This window comes from Cetorhinus maximus, chromosome 11, assembly GCF_964194155.1.
Source record: "Cetorhinus maximus chromosome 11, sCetMax3.hap1.1, whole genome shotgun sequence".
Classification (NCBI taxonomy): domain Eukaryota; kingdom Metazoa; phylum Chordata; class Chondrichthyes; order Lamniformes; family Cetorhinidae; genus Cetorhinus; species Cetorhinus maximus.
In genome coordinates, this window is record NC_135889.1 from 77,887,894 (window position 1) to 77,904,117 (window position 16,224).

The 16,224-nt window shown below is 41.8% G+C and overlaps 1 protein-coding gene and 1 long non-coding RNA gene across 10 annotated transcripts in view; one reads left to right on the forward strand and one right to left on the reverse strand.

Annotated features, from left to right (window-relative positions):
- The window catches only part of fap (fibroblast activation protein, alpha), a 111,351-nt gene extending 100,873 nt beyond the window's left edge, over positions 1-10,478 (reverse strand). For 4 of the 9 annotated variants that reach the window (XM_078552287.1, XM_078552284.1, XM_078552279.1 and 1 more), the window contains exons 1-2: positions 9,803-10,198; positions 9,458-9,545 (exon numbers count right to left, since the gene is read on the reverse strand). In XM_078552287.1, coding sequence (XP_078408413.1) covers positions 9,458-9,545; positions 9,803-9,808 — 94 coding nt within the window. In that variant the 5' untranslated portion in view covers positions 9,809-10,198. Of the gene's footprint in view, positions 1-9,457; positions 9,546-9,802; positions 10,199-10,220 lie in introns of those variants that run through there. The other 5 variants (XM_078552288.1, XM_078552283.1, XM_078552286.1 and 2 more) reach the window with 3 other exon arrangements.
- LOC144686703 (uncharacterized) lies at positions 9,484-11,262 on the forward strand. Its single transcript, XR_013577975.1, has 2 exons — positions 9,484-9,776; positions 10,628-11,262. It is a non-coding gene; the product is annotated as an uncharacterized LOC144686703 (long non-coding RNA).
- The last annotated feature ends 4,962 nt before the right edge of the window (positions 11,263-16,224 follow it).

Genomic DNA, 16,224 nt, shown 5'->3' on the forward strand with positions numbered 1-16,224 from the left:
TAGTTAGCCAGTCCTCTAGCCATGCTAATATACTACCCCTAACAGCATGGGCTCTTATCTTATTAAATAGCCTTATGTGCGGTACCTTATGAACACCTTTTGGAAATCCAAATATATTACATCTACTGGTTTCCCTTTATCTATCCTACTTGTTACCTCCTCAAAGAATTCTAATAAATTTTTCAGGTATGATTTCCCCTTCATGAAGCCATGCTGACTCTGCTTGATTAGATTATGCATTTCTAAATGCTCTGCTATTACATCCTTTATAATAGACTCCAACATTTCCCCAATGACCAATGTTAAGCTAACTGGCCTAAAGTTACCTGGTTTTTTTTTTCTCCCTCCCTTTCTGAATAAGGGTGTTATATTGGCAGTTTTCCAATCCTCTGGAACTTTTCCAGAATCTAAAGATTCTTGGAAAATTACTAACAGTGCATTCACTATCTCTGCAGCTATGTAATCAAACTGACAGATGGAAATGAAATTTAACTGGATACATGTAAAATAGTGAAATAGCTCAAATAATAAGTATCAAATTACCAGAGGGAGAATTAGAAAGAGACTGGTGAGTGACTGTAAATTCACTACTTTTCAACATTATCCAAAGAAATTAAAGTAGTAAATAGAATGCTGGAATATTCAGCAAGAACACTAGGGTGTCCACGTTCAGATGACATAAATGCAAATTATTTCTGTTTTCTATATAATGTACTGGTCAATATACTTTTTGAAACTGTGTTCAATTCTGATAAATGACCTACAACATCACAATCTCTCACCACATACACTATTACATCTTTATCTCTTGACACATCTCTGCAAGGGAGCCCTTTATATAGATCCACTCAGCACACAGAGCAGGGAGGCATGCTTATCATCTGCTTTGGCATCTGCTCTGCTCACAGTCTGTCTATCTGTCTTTATCCAGGCCAAAGTCACCCACCACAACAGGCAGAAATTCCAGACCGGAGAATTATGCTGGAGCTCAGGCCACTCGTCCCTTTGAAGAGCAGGTGGCAGAACTGGCTGGCGACAACAGGGAGCGTGCCTATGCTGAAGGTGAGACTAACATCTCCCAACAAGCCAGTGAGGCCCCATCCACTAGTCTTCACCCACCCTCCAAAACTTTGAGTGCTCCTTAATGTAGGTGACTATCCAGCCAATCACTAATTATCTTTGCCCCCCATTACAGCAACCAGCAAGAAAAGGAGACACCACCAGGCAGCCCATCGGCCCCAGTCCCCAGACCACCTTGGATGAGGATCCTCAAGACCCACTGAATGGAGGGCCGTCACAGGGTTCACCTGCATTCTTCACCAGCGCAGATACACACACCTCGGTGGGACCTATTTTTAGAAGAGGCTCGGGTCACCATCTGGTGAGCACAGGCAGAGGCAGTGACAGCCAAAGTCACCGACACCCAGAGGACTGCTAGAGGCCAGGCTTCTTCTGAGTCTGAGTTCGATGACAAGCCTCTGGAATTGGCCCTCAGAGAGATGTTGGGTTGTCAGAGGCCATCAGCAGATTAGAATTGAGGATGAAGGAGTCGTCCACATTGTCTGTTGTCTGTTGTCTTGTTGCCAACATACCAATGTATTAAGGTCACCATTGGAAGGGTGGCAACCTCCAGGGAGACCCTGATCCAGTGGAATGCTCAGTTTCAGCCGGATAAGTACCCAGACCTGCACACCATCACTATAGCCATGAGTAGCTATTCGAGAGGGGGATCTCCCTCCAGGAGTCACTTCTCCTCAGGGAGTCAGGGAGGAGCTCTCAGGCACCCACAGGGAGGAGGAGCATCGGCCAGACACCCCGAGACCATCCACACAGGAGCCTCCTGTGCTGACCAGACGCTCCAAATCCCCTCTGCTTGTGACCCCATCAACTCCAGCTTTTCAAGCCAAGGAGGGTGCAACTGCCCCACAGCAGGAGACCCAAAGCAAGTCAGGGCCCTCCAGGCCTTGACCCTCCAGAGGAAGCCAGCCAAGGCTATCACAGATATGGGGGCATAGCAGTCAGCAGGCTGCCTCCACCTTTGCTGTAAATACTGGGGATGCACCTAGACGTAGCTGTAGAGTATTAAAAATTATTAAATTTTGAGAGCATAATGGTGCACCAGTGTTCACTCGCTGTATACACTTTGCACATCTGCAAATTGCTTTTGCTTTTCTGAATTCTCATCTGGTGAATGACCCTGTTGGCACTGAATGCAGTTCGTGACTAAGTTTTCGATTTCTGTATCCATCCCCAGCCACCATAAGCAGCTGTGCTCCAACATTTCATTCTCGAGATGCTGGGGTGAGCACCGTGCAATTTGGTCAATATTGGTTGTCTTCCTCTCGGAGGCACAATAACTCTCGTTCCCCTCCAAGCCACTCACCACCATGACTTGGAAATACATTGCTGATCCTTCCCTGCTGCTGTGTCAAAATCCTGGAACTCCCTCCCTAACAGCACTGTGGGTGTACCTACTCCACATGGACCGCAGAGGTTCAAGAAGGCAGCTCACCAGCACCTTCTCAATGGCAATTAGAGATGAGCAATAAATGCTTGCCTAGCCAGCAATGCCCACATGCCATGAATGAATAATAAAAAAAAGTCAAACCCCCCCTCCACCCCCCTGTTCATGTGTCTTTGTCCACTCCTTCACTCCTGTGCTCCAGTCAACCCCCTCCCTCCAGTCAAGCGTGTGCCTTCCAGCCACCTTCCCTTGCCTATGTTTAGTCCCACCCCCAACAAGCCAAGCAAGTGCCTTGCAGCCTCTTCCCTTCCTTTCCCACTGGTCTTGCCTGAGCAACCTTGGAACGGAGTCGGCACAGCCACGAGTGCAACACAGTGAAAGATTAGCAACCACTGTGTGCACAAGCTTTGAAGTCGCAAGTGAAGTGCAGTTCACCAAATGTACACCAGTTATACCTGGTGGTGATTCATGACGGACTAATTTGCTGCCGGCGTGGCCATTTGATTAGGAGTAGGAGTGTAATTTTGGCGAACTATGCTTTTAATGAGCATTCATGAGATGAAAAGCCATGCACATCCCATTCCCGACATGGCGTGACAGAAAACACGACCCGCCATGAAAATCGGGAGCAGAAAATTGCATTTTTATGCAGCAGGGAATTGATTTTTGGCTGCACTCTGAATTTTCGAGTCCCGGCTACCAAGATGCCCTCCGCTGGCAGGACTGAAAAATGCCACCTATTGTGTTTGCTTCTTCTTTGAGCTTTCTTTGCTAAGACATTCATTATATCTTATCCAGAAGTGAATGAGAGTATTAGAGGATCCTTCTCAGATACTGAAACAATATGTAAGTCTTGGAAGGACTAAGGTTTTACAGAAGGTTAATATTTGTTATGGGGAAAGTAAGCATTTGGCACAGCAGAGGAAAGTTTTCTGGAGATAGCTTTGACAATGGATGATATGTGGGAATTCCATTTAAGGCAAGAGGACATAGTAATAGGGAGAATGTGAATAGATTATGAAGCGGTGCCAAGATGGAACCAATGACGATGGGTTGGTAGCTGTAGATTATACTGATAACAGACAAAGAAATTGTTGCCTAAAAATTATTATTGGTAATAAAATCTTAACTAAACATTGTTTAAGATTGTTGAGGATTACACCGCTTAACTGTTAAATTTATTTTTGGAGTACGGGTATCACTGGCAAAGTTACCTACCCGCAAGATACAACTGAGTGATTTTCTGGACCATGTCAATGGGCAATTAAGAATTAACCATGTTGATCTGTGAATGAAGTTACATATAGACCAGACCAGCTCAGGACAGGTTTCCTTCCCTTCAGGACATTAGTTATTCAGTTGGGTTATTATGGAAAAAAAAACAGCAGCTTTGTGGTCACTTTTAATGATACCAACTTTTCAATTCCAAGTTTTTATGGATTGAACTCAAATTCTCAAGGTGTGATTTGAACTCATATTCTCTGCATTGTAATTTAGGCCCCTGAGTCACCAGTCCAGTCATATAGCCACTACCAGTCTGATGGTTTTTAAAGAGTAATACATTATACACTATAACAACCACACAGCTGGCTGTGCAATGGAGCAGCAAGGTTAGCATCTGTTAATAGTGCTAAGCAGCCACTTAAACCAAATAAACAACCACTTAATCCTTTGCAATAGTGCAGGAGAGAGTAGGGTAGCTATTAATGGTGCCACATTATTGTGTTGTGCAAACTATCATATAAAGGAGTGCCAGGTTTATTGACTGGGTATGGGATGCACTTCAGTAGAGTGAAGTAGAAAAATAAACTATTTAAGTGCAGAAAGGATCAATGGTGTCTCATGAACCCAGCAGACCAGGAAGAATATTAGGAATATCTGTTAAAATGAGGCAGAAGTGCAGTACGCATAGTAGCAGCTGCTAGAAGTCATCATAAAAGAAGTCTGACCTGACATGCTTTAAATCTGATTCTATCAGGCAGTTTGGTCTCAAAGTTGTGGTTGTCCATGACACTGGCTCTTTTCCATGTTCTTGCACTATCTCAATACTATTTTACTACTTGAAGGACAAGATGACCCATAATCAGCTGCAGCAACTTTGTAAAGGTGGTACAGAGAAACATAGGAATTGCTAAATGAGAGAAGAACAAAGTCTATCTTTAGATTTTCCACCTTCTAGCATCGCAGTAATTGGGTGATACAGTAGTAATGGAGTTGTTGACTAATCATAGCAATCAATGTCTATCAAATAACCTAAAGCAGACACAAACATGACACAAGAGAGTTTTGGAAACCATACAACCAAAGACACTTATTCCTTACATGCTTCTACACTTACCATATGTCTCAAATCACCCATACACTGTAACCCAAAATGTTGCTTTCTGAAAGAAATTTTCTAATTTTCACTTCAATGAATCAGTATTAATTGCTTCCATCATCTCCCTAGGAAGCCTGTTCCTGGAAACATTGTTTCAGCAGATTAGTTTTGAATCTTCCCCCCATGGGGATAAATGAAACATTCATTTGCCAGAACTTTCTTAAAAATAGCTTTTCATTATCTTTCCTTGTTAGATAAGAAGCATTCATGTTCCATTCCGCATTCCTGGACACAATCGCCCTTTTATCAAGCCTACCTTGTGATAGTTAAAAACACCAACATTATTGCTTCATTGTTCTTATTTCTCCCTTTAACCACTCTGCAGATTTCTGGGTTTCCCCTATCTCCTCTATTTGGTGAGCTATAATGCACACCAAAATTTCCCTTCCCATTTCTTAACTCTATCCATATAGATTCCATCTTAACACAACCGGTACACTTTGCTGTGTTGGATTCTTTCATTATACTGAACCCTACTCTTTTATCACCCTCCCTATCGCTCCCGTAAATGTTACACTTAGGAATATTAATTTCCCAGTCCTATCCACACTTAAGCCACAGTTTCAGTTATCTTCAGCCAAAATTAAGTGGGCAGATTAGGGAGCCACTGTATAAATTCTATCCGTAGCTGGACAATCCATATTCAGACACATTCCCCATTAACATTAGTGTATTTAAACCTCATGTATATACAGTCCATTTTATAGCGTGTTTGAACTTTTATAAAGTTTGTTATTATTTATGCTAAGAAATCTCCAACCTGCTTTTAAATAGATAATTATGAATGGTTTATAGTCCATTCATTAATTTATCACCGCCTATTAATCAAACTCGATATCAGCTTAATTATCTGGCCACATCTGAAATTTTATTTTGTCAAACTTCTTTGGAAGACATTAAAGATTTTCACAACTGAACATGTGCAACATTGCTCACTTTTACATTTATTGATCCCCATTTTTGAAGAATCTAGTGTTGATGTAGGCTCAGAATATTTATGATAAAGAGAAATCAAAATAGAACAGCAGCCTTCAAATCAAGTATGTTAAGTCTCCTTTCAGGAACTTGAATAGACTCTATCCCCTGTGGAATCCAAAGAAATGCATCAGCTTGTGGCTCCAACAACAGAAGATTACAAGTGACATCATGTGAGGGCATTATAGGCAGTCATATTCTGATGAAGATCATTAGATTTTGTGGCAGTTACTATTAGTGAGAAGTTATTTTTAAAAAATATATGCTATTAATTATCAGTGATTTATTATATTGAGATAAAAGCCAAACCACAATTGGAGATGTTAACAGATGAATGTTTAAGGACGTCATATGTCCATTATTTTTACAGACATTCTAATCCATTAAAAATAAATGGGTTAGTTCCTGTGTTGAAACATTGTACAAAATAATATCATACAAATATGATAACATCATCAATAGTCATTCCTAGGATCAGTACAGTGCTGCAAAATCATACAAAACAATTTGAAGCAAGAAACAAGCAGGTTATTTTCTTAATTATTGATTACCATAAGATACCAGTATAATTGTTTCTTGTCCAGACTGATGGACTGTACCCCCTCAGATATTATACAAGCAACATAAAATATTTACACCAATTCCAAAATGATGACAAAAGCAACAAATAAAGCATCAAAGCAACATTTTCTAGGGCCAATGGCAGACTCATGCCAGATGAAACTTAATGCAGAGAATTGTGAAGTGATGCATTTTGGTAGGGCTAATGAAAACTAAACTAAACTAATGTAAACTAAAGGATCCAATTTTAAAGGGGATGCAAGAACAGGGAAACCTGGAGGTTCTGTATGCAAATCTTTAAAGGTGGCAGGGCAAGTTGTGAATGTTGTTTTAAAAAAAAGCAAATGTAATCCTTGGCTTTATTAATAGAGACCTAGGCCCAGACTTTGTCTTGGGCTTGGGAAATGTGAGTCACGCCTGTTCCCACTTCGAAACCCAAGGCTGCCTCCAAACCCCATTTCCACCATATTTTTGTCTCTGAGAGACATTGGCAGGGAGGGATTGTGTTTTGTGAGGTGTAATGGAGTGTGGGAGGAGTGTGGGTGCAGAGGATAGTTAGAAGGCTCACCTTGATTCTCAGGGACAGTAGCCCAACTCCCAACATTATTCTTTTGCCCCCTGAACCACACCCCATCCTTCATGCTCTCTCATATTGCCATGACCCCTCATATTCCCCATGCCCTTTCAAAGCCCCCTCATATTCCCCATGTCCCTCCATGCCCCATGCATCCTCCATAGCCACTCATCCAGTGTCCACTATGTACAGTTCTCAGGAGCCACGTAGTAGAAATGAAAATGAAAATTCTTCTAAATGCAGTTGGAAAATTAAACTTCTAACAATCTAATAAAACTGTCATTAAAACACACTGACATTAATACTGCAAAAAAAATCTATTCCAAAAATTAATTAAATCACCTTAAGCGGTCATCAAATTGTGAAAGCAAACAAGTATCTCTTCTGAAATCACATCAAGGATTGAATGTCATTACAACCTTTTAAAACTGTCAATCAAACCATGCTCTCACCAACCCCACCCCACCCCCCCACCCCACCCCACCCCCATCTCCCCCATCCCCACCCCCGAACAACTGTGGCAACAGACCACTTGCTGAATTCAGGCCAGTAGTGACTTTTGAAACTCAGCCACAGCTGAGTTTCATAATGGCCACAGCTATCAAAACAAACAACTACAGCCCCAAACAATTAAAGTGAAAGTGTAGATGGTATATTTTCCATTTCAAAGCAGATTGCCTGTCAATCAATGGAGTGGAGCAGGTGGTTAGATTGTTTTTTTAAAACGTTCAGCAGCAGGGCAATTTTTTTTCAAAGTTAAAGATTTCTGGACAGTCTCAGTCTAAAATATGACAGGGTTGGGGGATGGGTGATTTTCAAGCACATTTTTGTACAATTTTGAATGTGTTATGGCACATTTTCTGATGGAAAAAGTACTCTAATGTATCTCAACACTGGAACAATGCTGGCCAACATAATGGTTAGCTTACTTTTTCAGGACAGAGCCCTATGATGAATCACAGCAGTTAAGAAACAACTACATTACAATACAGCATCTAGCAGTGTCATTTGAAGTTGTTAAAACATTTAACAGTTATCTCTCATAATGTTCCTGACTCCTCAGCGGGCTTCTCCCAGTGGTCACAAGCTGTTCAATAAGGCAGGTCTTTCAGAGCTTCCAAAACCCACATCAGCACTTTAAAAGATTGGGGGATGGGGATGGAGGCGAGGGCAGGGGGAAGGAGGAGGAGGAGGAGATGAAGAAGGAAATTCAAATTTCCTTTAGGGCTCAGGAAAGCGACCTCAACCTCCGAAGAGGTGCATCACACTTCAAAAAGGCTGTCAAGGCCTTAGAGATGCAGCAGAAGAGATTGCTACAATTACACCAGGAATGAGAGACTTCAGTTATGTGGTGAGGCTGGAGAAGCTGGGTGTTCTCCTAATAGCACAGAAGGTTGAGAAGATATTTGATAAAGGTGTTGAAAATCATGATTGGTTTTGATAGAGTTTTCAGGTTGGTAACCAAAGGACCCAGTTTTAAGGTGGTCAGCAAAAGAGCCAAAAGTGGCATGAGGAAACATTTTACTTGTAGCAAATTGTTGTGATCTGGAATGCACTGCCTGAGCAGATGTTGGAAGAAAATTCAATAGTAATCTTTAAAAGGAAATTGGATAAATAATTGAAGGGAAAAAACAGGGGAGTGGGCCTATTTGTATTGCTCTACCAAAGAGCCAGCACAGGCATGAAAAGACCAATTACTTCCTTCTGTGCCGTATCATTCAATGATAGTTATTATAATTTTGTTCATTCAGAGGTAGCTGCTTTAATTGCGATTGACAAGTCACTGTTTTTAATTTGCAACTTTATTATTTTCACAATCTTGAAGGGTTTAAGTCAATCAATAGATGATCCCAAGCCTGGAATGTTTATGAATAAACAAGGATTTGAAAGGCAATCGTGTTTATATTCTTTGAGTTGTAGTAGACCATCGATGACAAGAAAACCACAACAAGTGGTATGTGCCTGAAAATAATGCCCTAAACAAGTGCAGCAACAAGGAGTACAAGTATTGCAACTGTAAGACTATTCATAACAAAATATTAGGAATCAAAAATATGAACCATCAAAAATGAGTCACGTTTGATTGGAATAAGTGAAAATAATAAATATGACAATAAATATGGAATTGATGGGCTGAATGTCCTCCCCCGTGCCATTATGGCTTTATGACTCTTAAGTGCTGGATCCTTCTATTTGCAAGTAGAGTTTGCACTTTAGTGAAGTCCTCGCCTAATGAAGCTAACCATGTGGGATGAAAGCATCTGAACTGCAGGTATCAGTTTCCCAAGGATGTGCTTAGAGAAGCATTGACAACCATTGCAGATTCAATGCACTGTATCACATTAGATTGACATAATGGGAGCAGGTTGAGTGAGCTCTTTGCAATCTCGTTATGTTTTTCCATCAGTTTCTGTTGGTTCATGGAATAATCAAGTTTTTCTACAAGTACTGAAAAATCATGAATGACGTGCTGCAATGTCTAAACAGCTTTAAATGCACTTACTGTTTGTGAACACAACTGCAATGGGAACCACTATCACGATGATGACGACAACAGTTGCAATGACCCCGAGCACAGCTTTTGAAGCGATCTGAAACACAAATAATCCAAGGGACAAATTAGAAGCCTCGTGACAAACCTACACTCCTTTATTCCACAAGAGTTAAACACTTAAAACCTCCGCCCAACCACTAGAATTAGAATGGAATTCCGGTTCGCAAATCCACCCCAAAAGGAAACACTTTAGTAATTTCTATGAGATGCATCCAACGAACACAAATTACTGGCTAAAACTATATTAAGCAGCCTTTCGTAATGTGAGGTAATTATATCGCGCTGGTTACCGACCTTCATATTTGGTTCAAGTCTTGGATGAATGTGTGAACCCCGTTGGGTTTGATCCCTCTTGAACCGTGGCAGAGGCAGGAAAGGCACCGGAAGGCAGCTGACTGATCGTTACCCAACGGGTCATAAACTGCTGGCGAAAACTTTAGTCTTTCTAATTGCGCCTAGTTATTTAGTTTAGTAAACTATCGTTAAATATTATCTACAGCATTAACTAAACATCATGCTAGTCGATCGTTGATGAATCGTAAATGCAAAGGTTAACTGATAGCAAGTGCGATTTCTTTGCATGGTTCATACAATACAAGAGACAATTACGAGTGAGACAATTATGAAATTTTCATTGCTGAAATAGTTATATTGAGTCAGCAATGTAAAACATGTTGGTGTGGCATAACAGCTGCATCCATTACAGACTTACCATTCGGTTTGGGTTAACACAGACAGCAGATGTACTACTAGGACTGAGGCCAGCCTATGCTCAGGCAACACTCTACGTTTGGGGTTACTGAGCAAAAAATTGCAGTTTTTTTAACTCTTGAATATGCAACATCAGCCGAAACGGCAATTTTTTACTATACCCTACCATGCAGAAATTCATTAATATTTCCAAGGAAGGATTACTGGTCTACAGAATTGCTATGTGCTTATTTGCATTTGGGACGGGTCAGGTTTCGTACTGCTGGTGTAGCGATATGAAACAACTTTCACAACTCCACCACCCCACCCCCCCTCCCTTTTTGGAACGGATGTTTGCAGCTGTTAAACTGCTGCGCCAAAATATCGCCCTTGCAGTTAAGTTCATGTAGTGTTTCTTACGTGTTTCAGTATCGGCGCTTCATTAAAAGTATCAGAAGAATAAATATACCGACAACGAAATACCGAATCCAAACTAGTAATAGCTCTGGAGGGACAGAAGATACAACATTTAAGGCATAGAAAAACAGAATTAAGTATTACTAGAATACTGTGTGAAGATAAACAGGCCAGCCTTCATGCCCTAAAGTGATGACATGTCGTTTCCACCCATCTCTTTGATTTAGGAGGTTCCCTATGAAATCAATGAACCATACAGCCAAGGAGCTATTTTGCCTGAACACCCTTCAGAACTAGCAAGGACCACATAATCTGTAGATAGTTGGTGCTTTTTTCTATGTTGTTTGGTCAAAGTAAAGCAGATGGATTTTAACGATATTGCTTATAGAGGAAAATTCTCCCTGGCTGCGATCGGCAACACACTTCTTATGACCATGTTTAAAGTAACACTGCACAATATGTTACATGATGGCATCATTTTTAATATATGAAAAAATGGGCTGGCTTTCATATTGTATTTTTGAGTAATGTCAATTGAAATAATCTTAATCAGATCAATGTAATGTATTGCTACCCTGGAGCAGCCATGTTGTTGGACAATTCTGTTTCCCTGAAGAGAATAAATTGAAAAGTATAATTTTTGTAAATGTTCGAACCTATATGCAGATACTGTGTGCACTGTTACAATTCAGGCCCTCTCCAATCATTTTTTATGCATGCTGACCACAAAAGAGGTGAGGGGTGGGAGGCGTGCATCCTAAGAACTCAAACTCAACTTTACATTTGAATTGATTAGAATAGTATGTCAATAATCCATCCATGGCAGGGTCTGCTAGGCCTTAATTGGCCAACACAGATCAGTGCAGCCAGTGCCAATCCCCCGCACCCTGGCCAAGCGCAATGATAAATACGAAAGACAGATTTTCCTCTTCTTCAGACCACTACCAGCACTAATGACCATAAGAACTAGGAGCAGGAGTAGGCAATTCAGCCCCTCGAGCCTGCCCCGCCATTCAATACCATCATGGCTAATCTCATTTCAGCCTCAACTCCAATTTCTTGCCCTCTCCCCATAACCTTTCAACCCGTTACTAATTAAAAATCTATCTATCTCCTCCTTAAATTTATTCAGCGTCCCGGCATCCACTGCGCTCTGAGGTAGTGAATGCCACAGATTCCCGACCCTTTGAGAAAAGTAATTCCTCCTCATCTCTGATTTAAATCTACCACCCCTTAGCCTAAAACTATGGCCTCTCATTCTAGAATGCCCCAGAAGGGGAAACATCCGCTCCATGTCTACTTTGTCTATCCCCTTTAGCATCTTATATTCCTCAATTAGATCTCCTCTCATCCTTCTAAACTCTAGCGAGTATAGGCCTAAACTGCTCAATCTCTCCTCATAAGACAAGCCCCGCATCTCTGGAATCAATCTAGTGAACCTCCTCTGAACCACCTCCAATGCAACTACATCCTTCCTCAAGCAAGGGGACCAAAACTGTGCACAGTACTCCGGATGCGGTCTCAACAATGCCTTGTACAGTTGTAACAACGCTTCCTTATTTTTATACTCTATTCCTTTAGCAATAAATGCCAAAATTCCATTTACCTTCGTTATTACCTGCTGTACCTGCACACTAGCTTTCAGCAATTCATGCACGAGGACACCCAGATCCCTCTGCACTGAAGCATTCTGAAGTTTCTCTCCATTTAAATAATAAGTCACTTTTTTATTCTTCCAACCAAAATGGATAACCTCACACTTATCCACATTAAACTCCATCTGCCACATTTTGGCCCATTCACCTAACCTGTCCACATCCATTTGTAAATTTCTTATTTCTTCATTGCAACTTACTTTCCCACCTATTTTGGTGTCATCTGCAAATTTAGCTATAGTACCTTCTATCCCTGAATCTAAGTCATTAATATAGATTGTAAATAGTTGGGGCCCAAGGACTAAACCCTGTGGCACTCCACTAGTTACAGCTTGCTTGCCATCCAGAAGAAGACCCATTTATCCCGACTCTCTGCTTTCTGTTGGTTAGCCAATCCTCTGACCAAGCTAATATATTACTCCATGTGATCTTATCTTGTGTATTAATCTTTTGTGTGGCACCTTATCAAAGGCCTTCTGGAAGTCCAGATATACTACATCTACAGGATCCCTGCAATGTCACCTCTGTAAACTGGAGGTGGGAGCTTTACCCTCAGTCATCGGCCTTCTTTCAGAGTTGTTTGTCCAGTGAACATTAGGTCACAACTTTTGAGCTTCCCAGCGTCGGATTTGGGGGGGTCCCCAATGATGGGGAACCCCTCTCGGACCTTTAAGGGTTTGTTAAGGGTTTGCATGGCAATTGCCCAGAATTGCAAACCTCTTCCGGGCAATTGCTCTACCCTGGGAACCATCCGAAAATATGATTTAAATCTCAAACTTCTGATGGTTTGGGCTGTGTTACACAAATAGTTACTCCCACCCACCAACCAGATGTGACCCCCCTGACCTGAGCCGACCCCCTCTACAATACTGACACCACTACCCGCAGTACTGACCCCCACCTCTCTCCTGACCCGACTGGACATCCCTCGTGACCTGCGATACCCCTCCATCCCGATGTCTGGCCACACCACCCGCACAACGTCTGACCCCCCCCGATGTTGGATCCACCCCCACACCACTCCCCCACCACTCACCCTGATGTCCACCCTGATGTCCTTCTACCCCCCAAATGTCTGACCCCGCCCCAAACCCCCTCCCGAAGTCCGAACCCCCCCCCAACGGATGTCCGACCACCCCCTATCCCCCTCCAATGCCAGCAACCCCCACATCCCCCACCCCTGCCCAGATGTCCGACCCCTCTCCTGATGTCCAAACCCTCCCATCACCGCTGATGTCCGACAACCCCCACTCCCTGATGTCTGTTTCCCTCACCCCACCAAAGGCCGACCCCCCTGCCCAACAATGTCTGGCCCCCTGATGTCCCACCACCCCCAACTCCTAAACAAAAACAGAATTACCTGGAAAAACTCAGCAGGTCTGGCAGCATCGGTGGAGAAGAAATCAGTCAACGTTTCGAGTCTTCATGACCCTTCGGCAGAACTGAAGCATAGTTAGGAGAAAGATGAAATATAAGCTGGTTTAAGGTCGGGGGGCGGGGGGGAGAGAGAGAAGTTGAGGGTGTGGTGATTGTGGAGATAAGCAAGCAGTGATAGGAGCAGATAATCAAAAGATGTTACAGACAAAAGGATCAAAGAGGTGTTGAAGGTGGTGATATTGTCTAAGAAAGGTGCTAATTAAGAATGGAAGACAGGACACTCAAGGTACAGCTCTAGTGGGGATCCAATTTTGAGATCCAATAAACTTGCTAAGAGAATAAAGCCACAAGATTCCACGAGTTTTGAACAAACAAGAATAAACTTTACTATACAAGGTCAGAAAGATAAAACAATTTATAATATCTTATGCTCTAACATTCAGGGTTAATATGTGGTCCGTGTGAATTAATAAGCAAACTTTTGTTCAACACACAATATTGCACAATCAATGGCAAATGCAACCAAGACAGATTCCATGGATTTCTCAAATCCCACCTTGACGTTAGTAAACATTGTGAGTCAACAGTCTCATTAAAACTCTGTCTCTCTCATGAGGGATTCCAGTCTTCACCTTCGAAGATCTTGCCTTGTTTTTCTCTTCAAAATGTCGCTCCCACTTGGACAGCCTCAATAACAGCACACCACCCTGGATTTCAATCTTGTTTCCCGAATCTCCATTCCCTGGACTCCCAAGTCTCTTGCTGAGCAGAACACTACTGCTTCAAAGAGTTACCTTCTCCCCAGTGACTTGCAGCATGGAGCTAATAGACTGCCTCCTTTGACCACTAGGGCTTCACCTGAGCCCTCTTCAATTGCCAAGGCTTCTCCTAAACCCTCTTTGATTAGCAGGGCATTTCCTGAGCCCTATCCATTTAAGTTCTGCTAACCACAGTCCTTTTACTGCTTCGAGCCTCTTTCTCTGCTTCTCTTTCTTCTTAACTGGAACTTTTCCCTTTGGGACCCCTCTGTGACCTCACTCCCTAGCCCCTGCCTGGGACTTCCTTTGGGGCCTCTCACTGTCCTCTCTCCCTGTCCCCTGGCTGGCACTCTTCCCACTGGATCACCCAACCCCGTTTTTGTGCCACTTTCTTTTTGTGCAGGCATACTGGGCCCGTGTCCTCGGCCCAAAGAACTTCAAATGCTGTACTGCACATGCGCAGCCTGCTCCCGGTTTGTGCATACACGGAAATTCTCATGGCCTGTCAGGACATAGAGTTCCCTGCCCTTGCTTGCCAAGGAGATAGGTCTAGATTTCCTAACAATTCAATCCTTGGAAGAGAGAAAGCTTCACCGTAGTGAAGGTTTACTTACATTGGCGTTACAATTTCTTTGCAAGAAATACTTAACACCATAAACTTCTAACAAAAAGCTTATTACACACTGTAGAAATAAACTTTTCATTTTATTCCACATTTATACATATAATTTAAATGTACAAAGGCTTAACCAAAACATAAGCCAGTACATGTAACAAGTAGGATTAGCAAGATTTAAACATCATTGCATTATCGTAATTCAGAATCTGCCTTTTCTCCTACAGCCTTTCTTTAAACTCTGAGCAGAACAAAAACAATTACATGTTTTTTTTCCATAATCTTTTCATAGTTGACCAAAGGCAGTGAAGATACATTAAAGTTTTCTTTAGAAACATCTTGACCAGCTTGTATTTCTATTTTGCACCATGGGATTTCAACCAATCTAGTGTAACTGCAAACCAATACTCTGGCGGTCTGGGATCTTTTCTTCCCTATTGCACATCTCATCTTTCTTTTTCAAAAACAAAAATACTATTTTTCCTTAGTTCTGTTGAAGAGTCATGCGGACTCGAAACGTTAACTGTGCTCCTCTCCACAGATGCTGCCAGACCTGCTGAGTTTTTCCAGGTATTTTTGTTTTTGTTTTCGATTTCCAGCATCTGCAGTTTTTTGCTTTCATCTTTCTTTTTGTTCTCTAGATTCCATCAAAGGTCAAGAATTTAATTGTCCTTGTTGCAACGAAGTTCCTACAGTTCATCAGTCTTGGTTTATCATTCAGCATTCAACCAACTGTTCTGATTCATCAACAATTCGTTTTCCTGTTCAAGGCATTTTTCACAATACTTAATAATGATTTCTGATACTTGAAGTTCATCAAGTTTTAATTGAAGATCTACCTTTGTTGAATTTGTTTCTGTAAGTTTATCATTTAGTGTTTCATGTCTTCATTTAATTGATCCATTTCCTGTGGCTGACAGACCAATGTTCTCACCAGTTCCGGTTTTTCATTAGTGTACTCATCTTTCTTGCGTGAAGGTTGGCTCTCAACAATGATCAGCCGTTCCTTCAATTGATTGTTATCAACAATGAGCTTCTTGTATTTGGCCACAGTAATTTTGAGGAGTTTGGCAAGATCAGCATGATCAAGCAACTGCTGCAACACAGATATCACCATATTACTATCTACACTTGCCAAATCATCAGCCAGTGTAATATCTACCCCTTCAATATGTAAACTAGGAACAATTGCTGCAATAACAA